At 54.4% G+C, this 7565-nt stretch overlaps 1 protein-coding gene across 10 annotated transcripts in view; it reads left to right on the forward strand.

The window, feature by feature from the left end:
- Positions 1–4485, forward strand: part of EHMT1 (euchromatic histone lysine methyltransferase 1) — a 140771-nt gene extending 136286 nt beyond the window's left edge. For all 10 annotated transcript variants that reach the window (XM_048223006.2, XM_048223007.2, XM_048223009.2 and 7 more), the window contains 2 exons: positions 2837–3012; positions 3202–4485. In XM_048223006.2, the coding sequence (XP_048078963.1) occupies positions 2837–3012; positions 3202–3379 (354 nt within the window). In that variant the 3' untranslated portion in view covers positions 3380–4485. The remainder of the gene's footprint in view (positions 1–2836; positions 3013–3201) is intronic.
- Positions 4486–7565: the final 3080 nt, after the last annotated feature.

Genomic DNA, 7565 nt, shown 5'->3' on the forward strand with positions numbered 1-7565 from the left:
GACCAGTCGTCGTCAGCGTCTGTGGCCAGTGGAGTCTGTTCGTTCGCACTGGCCTTGCCTCCCTTGGCTTCATTGTATCTGGCTTCTCTCACTCGGCCTCAGGCTGCTCTAAGCCGCCCTGGGTCCTTGCAGTGGAGGCAGTTTTCGGATACTGAGTCAGGACCCCAGGGCTTGTTGCCCTCAGGATGTCATTGACTCTGGACTGATTTTTCAGAGGGCAGAACTCTGGAATAAAAGAATCATTAAAAACCTGTTCATGTCACTATTCCTGTTTGCATTTAACACTGCCAGGGTTTGCACAAGCCCTTTGCTCTTAGGCTTGCAGCCCTCCCGTAAAGGTCCTGGTTCCCAGCAGCGTCAGTAGTGTCAGAGGAGCGCCGCTAACGTGCCAGCTGCGGACACTGCACCGCGAGAGTGCGCCTGCCGGGTCTTTGCTGAGAATGTGCCCACTGAGAACGCCAAGCACCCCGTGTAGCGCTTGGCGTGCTGTCTCTCTGGGTGGTCTCCTAGCTTGATGTGCGGGTTGGTTTGTCTTCATTCATTTTAAATTCCAGAATTTTACGGGTGCCCAGCTGGCTCAGTTGGTGGAGCGTGAGGCTCTTGATCTTGGGGTGTGAGTTGGAGCCTCGTGTTGGGGGTAGAAAGGACTTTAAAAATAAATAATAAATTCTGGAATTTTAAAATTTATTTTTTAGTTATGTAAAATATTTACATGCTTTAAAAGTAGAGACTACCTGAAAAGGTTATATTCAGGAAAGTTTTGCCTGTTCTGTGTTACCCCCACAGGTAACCCTTTGTAGAAACATAGACAGTGTCCGTGTGTGTTTCTGATTTCCGTACCCCTCTTACAGAAAATGTGGTACCCTCACCCCATTTCTGAGGTGCTCCCATGGCTCAGGAGTCATGTGTTCTGAGTACGTGCACATCACTCTCATTATTTTGGGGATGTTCGGGTTGATTTCAGCCGTTGACTTGCAGTAGCGTCTCCAGGACCCATCCTGCACACGAGGCGCTTTGTGGGGCACTCGCCCTCGCTCAAGTCTGAGACTGTCCCCCATCATCCCGTGCTGGCTTTGACAGCCGGAGGGGAACTTGGACTGAGGATTCCCATTTGATTCTTTCTTGTTGTTTCTTTGTCTCTTGAGATTTTCACTCATGAGGAGACGTGCTTGGTCTTACGTTGTCGGGGACCGCCTGAACAGGGGCTTCGACGTCCTCGTCTGTTAGCGCAGTGTCTTGGGTCGCCCCAGGCTGGGCTCTGTTAATTTTCTTTTCCCCTGAGAATGTGTCTGTCCTCTTGTTCTCTGCCTCTGTCCGGTTGGTGTGTCCGCAGCTCCAATGTGCCTCCGACGCGTCCTGTGCTTCGTTCGATTGGCTGGCTGGGCTTGAGTGCGGGCTCTGTCTCTGTCAAGGTGGCGGTGTTCCCCTGGCTCCCCTGGTGTCCCCGGCATCCGTCCTGGCTTGGGCTCAGGCAGGGACTTGTGCATGCACAGTTTGAGCCCCACTCTGCCCTGCCGTCATGGGTTCCAGCTCCTCGCTCCTGATCTGCACGAGGGTCTTCCCTGTGGGCCCCGCATGTCCAAGCCGCGTGCCCTCCAGTGCTGGTCACAGTTGCTCAGGCTGTTTGCAGGAGGGGGGCTGCGTCCTGCAGGGTGGGGCCACCTGCACATTTAGTCCATAACACCTAGAGGCAGAGGCCAAGATCTGTGCCACGTGAGTCATTTTGGAGTTTGGTGTGTCTCTGGGATCTGCCAGGAGGCGGGATTGCTGGATCAGTGTCACGTACGCCTTTGGTTTTGTGGGAAGGTTGTCAGAGAGCTTGTCTTTGTCACCATTTTGTCTTCCCTGGACCACTGAGGGTCCTTTGGCTTCTGGTTAATGCTTTGCCCTCCACAGGACACACACCTGGAAAGCCCCGTTCTCTTTGTGTATCTAGTCTTCCCTCCCAGACGTGGTGCTTGGTTCCTGCGGCTGTGTAATAAGTTCCCACAAATGTGGCCGTGTGAGAAGGTCTCAGCTCACTGGCTGCCCGTTGTGAGGGGCAGACCTGGTGTGAGCAGGCTCTCTGCTCAGGGCCCAGGGCCAGAAGGGCGTCCTCTGCGGAGAAGTGCCTGCCGCCGTTGAGGGGTTGTAGGACTCAGTCCTTGCGTCCCAGGGTGATGCCTGCTACTTCGATCGCTGTCCCAGGCCACACGCATTCCTCGCCAGGCGGCCCCTTTGACTTCAGTCCCTGGAGCTCTGGGTCTTCCCAGATTAGACTCTGCTACTTAAAGGGCTCCTGTGGTGAGGTCAGGCCCCCTAGCCAACCACCCTTTCTCACCATCAGCTCAGTGTTCCCTTCTGCTGCGCTGCGTATCATAATCACGGGAGCAGTGCTCGGGCAGGGTCCTGGGGCTCCCTAGACTGGCTCCTGTCTGTGCCACTGGGTTAGCAGGACATGGTGCTGTTCCTGTTGTGTGGTTGTAACCACCTCCCAGGAGCCACCTGGCAGCCCTCGGCCCGAGCGCTGCTTCCCTCCCTCTGTCCCACCTGCCTGCACACTCCATGTCTCCCAGCCACTCCTCCATCACCAAGTCCCCCAGGAGCTACCCCCACCTGCCCCCTGGCCTACTGCCGCACCCCGTGGTCCCCGCAGCCCTGTCTCCTTCCTCCTGGTACTGATGGCGTCCGAGCATCAGATGGTCCATTGTCTGGCTCATGCAGCCCGACTAGTGGTGTGGAGTGGGCGGCCTCCCCGCGGCACTGAGGCCCGCTGTGCCCCTGCTCTGGGGTTGCGTTTCTGCCTGCGGTCTACAGACTCCTGCTCGAGCTCCCTGCTCTCCTTCCCGCCTGCTAGGATGGCGAGGTGTACTGCATCGATGCTCGGTTCTACGGGAACGTCAGCCGCTTCATCAACCACCACTGCGAGCCCAACCTGGTGCCTGTGCGTGTGTTCATGTCACACCAGGATCTGCGGTTTCCCAGGATTGCCTTCTTCAGCACCCGCCTGATTGAGGCTGGGGAGCAGCTGGGGTAGGTGCCATGGTCTGCAGGGGCTGGCTGGGGTATGTACATGTGCTGCTCGACACAGGCTTATCCTCAGTGGTCCTCTGTGTGTCCACAACTCTGAGCTGGGACGGACGGCTCTGCTCAGGCTGGGTCCACCCTGCTCCCAGGTGGTGTGGGGCCTGGACGCCGCCCTTAGCTCTACTCTCTCTCCAGGTTTGACTACGGGGAGCGCTTCTGGGACATCAAAGGCAAGCTGTTCAGCTGCCGGTGCGGCTCCCCCAAGTGCCGGCACTCCAGCACGGCCCTGGCGCAGCGGCAGGCCAGCGCCACCCAGGAGGGCCAGGAGAACGGCCTGCCTGACACCAGCTCCTCCACCGCCGACCCCCTATGAGTGGCAGCCGGCGTGGGGCACCGAGCGTCGGTGCTGTTCACACTGCGGTTAGAGAGGAAGGAGAAGCGGATGCCTGAAGGACCCGACCTGGGGCTGCAGGGACGTGGGCCGCAGCTGCAAGGCCCCGGCGTGGCGGCCCGTGGGCTGGGGGGCGGGCGCTTTGGAACACTCTGGGATTCCGCGCTGGCGTGACCTTGTGAGTTTCTGATGATGGTTTTGTCGTTTCCACGTTTCTCGTTCCCCCTCTGCTCCCCTGGTTCCCGTTCCACTGTGGGGCTTGTTGGCGAAGTCCTGTGGGCCGAGGCTCCCCGCGTGGCACCCGCCGAAGACACAGTCACCCGCAAGCTGCTCCGTTAGACCTGCCTGCCTGAGGCCTGCGTGGCAGGTGCCAGCTCTTGGGCGCTGTGCAGACGCTGTCCCCACCTCGACCTGGGAGAGGTCAGGGCCGAGCCGTCACTAACTTTGGAGAAAATGTGGGTTTGCTTTTTAAAGAAGTCCTATATCTAGTCCTATATATCAGACCTCTAATGCATTTCTTTCCGAGGAAGCGGTTTGTTGGGTGCAGGAGGGCCGTGGCCCGTGGAGGACCCCGCACCAGCCCCGCCAGCTCAGCGACGCTGGCGCCTTCTGTTGATTTTTAAACCACATGCTATGATGATGGATAAACTGATTTATTTTCTACCGTTATCGAACATTAGGACAAATAAAACACAAAACACAGACAACGGTGCTGATTCTGGTGTGGTTTCTACTCACCATGTGAAAATAAACTATCAACTGTATAAAGAGAACAAAGTGATTTTAGAATAAAATGCAGGAAAAAACTTTTTTTAAAATGTTAGTCTTGTCGTGGAATAAATTTGCCATCACCTTTTGTGTGACGGCGTGCCAGGTCATACCCTTTTTTTTGGCATATACTTTTTTAAATACTGTAATTAGTGCGGTAGCAGTGGGGTTTTGTGCGGCTCTTCTAAAACATTCATGATGCAGTCATGTTTATTTTTTTCTGTTAAAATGTTTTTGACAGTTTTAAGAGCAGTCTTTTGGCTCAGACCATTTCTTGTTCTGTTTTCAATGAAATCAATAAAAAAAAGAAGTACTTTAAATGAGGTTTTTATTATGGTATCATGTTTCAACCGGTTTCTGCAAAACACCTGTGCTGCCTGTGGGGGCGCTCGCGGGCTCTCACGCAGCCCTGGGACCATGGGGCTGGGTCCAGTCCTGCGCGGGGACCTGAGCCCGTGGACCTGGAAGCACGTCCTTCTTTTCTACTGCATCTTGCCCCTGAAGAGGACACCACCTGCACCCACCCCATGGCAGACAAGTGGAGAGTCTAGGCGTGTCGCTTTGCGTGTGCATGTGTGCATGTGTAAGACCAGCACCAGGCCCTGAGGCCCTCCATCGTTCTGGAGGCTGATGGGGCAGCACCAGGTAAGTCCCCAGAATCCTGAATCAGATCTGCTTTTGAACGCGATGAGGCCGGAGGGCTTTCTTCCTGCAGCGGGCTGTGTTCCCCAGCAGCAACCCGCTAGTCCCAAACCCACTGCCTCTGTGTTCTGTGCCGGGCTGGCCTCCCTCACCAGGCCGCCCGTAAACTCCAGAAAAACAGCTGAGTGCTCGGTTTTTTTATACACAGAAGTCACTCACTCAGACATTTTCAGACGTTTATCTGGAACGGTAACGGCTGTCCATGCTTTGTAAAGAGCCCAGGCAGGGTGCCTTCTCTTCAGGCCGTTGGTCAAGCCGTGTCGCCACCAGGAAGGTGACGGCAGGCCTGGGTGTGTGTGAGCGTCCGTGACTGAGGGGGACAGAGGCGGGGCTGAGCCTGCAGAAGGGCGATGCCCCTTGTTCCAGGACGGCTCTGGCTTGGCTCCCCGGGCTGTCGTCTTTTTTCCTTTAGGTCGTGCCTTAGGGCGGGGGCTGTGCTGGGGCAGCAGCCCGGGAGGGTTTAGGGCAGTGGGCCCACAGGGTGCCACATCCCAAAGGCAGTGGGTGGGGTGGCCGGGGGTCCACCTGGAGCTTGGATTTCAGGCCTTGTGGACCCCACCAGCCCTGTGTGTTCCTGCCCCCAGCAACCCCCTCTCCTTGGGTTCTGAGCTCATTACCTCGCAGGCAGCTAACCCTGTGTACCGGGTCAGATGCTAGGTACACAAACAGCTGTCTGTTGCATCAGGACCCAGTCTAATTGAAAACTTTTGGTGTGTTAGGGAGGCCTGTGGGGTAAGTGCCCCCCCCCCCCCACTGGGCACCATCACAGCAAGTTGGCATCTAAAACAAGCCCCCACAGGGTTTGGTTTTGAGGAGGCTGATGTTTGTGCCTGGGCTGCTGCCTCCCACCTGGGCCTGGAGAGCTCCATGGTGAGCACCTCAACTCCAGCTGTTGATGTCCCTAAACCAGGCCTGCGGCCAGGGCTCGGGGATGGGGGCGGGGGACGAGGCTGGCGGGATCTCTGCTCTAGCAGGGCACAAACTGCAGGTATGGGTGTGCAGATATGGGTGAGAGACCCTCTCTCTCTCTCTGACTGAGGCCTCCCAGAGGGCCGGCTAGAATGTGAGCAGGGTCACCCCAGCTGCACGTCTCATTGCCAAACACAAAACAGCTCACGGGAACTGGAGAGAAACCCAGAAACCCCCCAGAAGTGCCCTTCTCGGCCTCCCCTCATCTGTGTGGACGTTTGTCCCTTGAGTGACTGTGGTTAAGTCCTTGCTGAGGTGCATGTGGAAGTCACCAGTCCCCCTAACAGCAGCGGTGCTGGGAGGAAGAGTTCTACGCGCCATCCTTCTTGCGCGGTTATTCTCTTCGAGAAGGGGTCAAAGGGCATTCCACAGTGTACATTCTGGAAGCGATCCCCCAAACCCCACCCATAAAATGTATGCCAGCCTTTGTCTCCACCAACAGGGTATGTTTCCCCACGGCTCACACGCACCGTTGTCCTGCTTCCTGCTTCTTCGAGTCAACCAGAGCAAGATGATGCTCCGTGTGTTGTAGTTTACACTTCGGTTGTTCATCAGCCTGTCTGTGTACTGCAGAGTGTCTTTTCCTCTTACGTGAATTTGTGCGAAATTTCACTGTGGTGTTCATGTTTCCATTATTATTTGTATGAGCGCTATATATTGTAGCTTTGTACGCATACTGAATTTAAGCTTTTTGTGTGGTAAAATCGGACTGTGACTTCTGATTGTGCACTGTATTTAGAAAACCTCTACTTCCAAACTATAAAAATATGCTCCAGCACTTTTCCTGGTATCTTATTTTTCAGTTTAGCTCTTGAATCTAGGTGAGATTTATTTGGTGTAGGGTATGAAATAACTATAAATTTAATATTTAAAAAATTCAGGTATGGTTTACATATGGTGAAATGCTTGGATTGTATGTGTATTAAGTCAGTAAGTTCTGACAGATACCCTTTGCCAGCGTAACCCATCCCTCACCAGAGAACAGGACGTTCCCGTATGTCATCTGGGAAGTTTCTCTCTGTCCTTCCCGGCCGGTTCCTGTCTCCGAGAGGCATCTCCCGTTTAGGTCTCTTTCACCACAGATTAGTCTCTTCCTTCTGTGGAACTTCATGTAAACAGAACCATGCTGTCGATTACTCTTTTTCCTACCTTCTCGTACTCAGCTTTTTTTTTTTTTTTTTTTTTTGGCTCACGTTGGTTTCTTGTCGAAGAGAATTCCGTAGTAAGGGTGTGCCACATTTGTTTAACCATCCCCGTTGCACGAACATTTGTGTCTAGTCTGGGCTCTTAGCGGTGAAGCACCTGTGAACACTCTGGTACGGTCTGTGTGTGTGCGTACGATTTCGTTTGGGAAAATCCCTGGATGCAGGTGGCCGAGTCAGGTGGTGAGCACGGGTTCCCTGTGCTTGTACCGCTCCACTCCCAGTCGTGCGTCACAGAGTTCTGCATGTGTCCTCGCTCACATTAAGTGCTTCCCACCCTTAATTTTGCCTATTCCGGTGGGTGCGTAGTGGCATCGTGGTTTTTATTTGCATTCCCGGTGACTAAGGTGGGCACCTTTTCAGACGCTTATTGTCCGTGTGTAGATCTTCATTCGCAAAGTATTCGACCTTTTGTGTATTTTTTAATTGGACTATCTTTCCATTACGGTGCATAGGAGTTCCTTGTCCAACAGAAGTATTTAAATGTTTTCCCGCAGTCTGCTGCTTCGTGTTCATTTTCTTAAGAG

Source organism: Ursus arctos, unplaced genomic scaffold (assembly GCF_023065955.2).
Source record: "Ursus arctos isolate Adak ecotype North America unplaced genomic scaffold, UrsArc2.0 scaffold_18, whole genome shotgun sequence".
NCBI lineage: Eukaryota > Metazoa > Chordata > Mammalia > Carnivora > Ursidae > Ursus > Ursus arctos.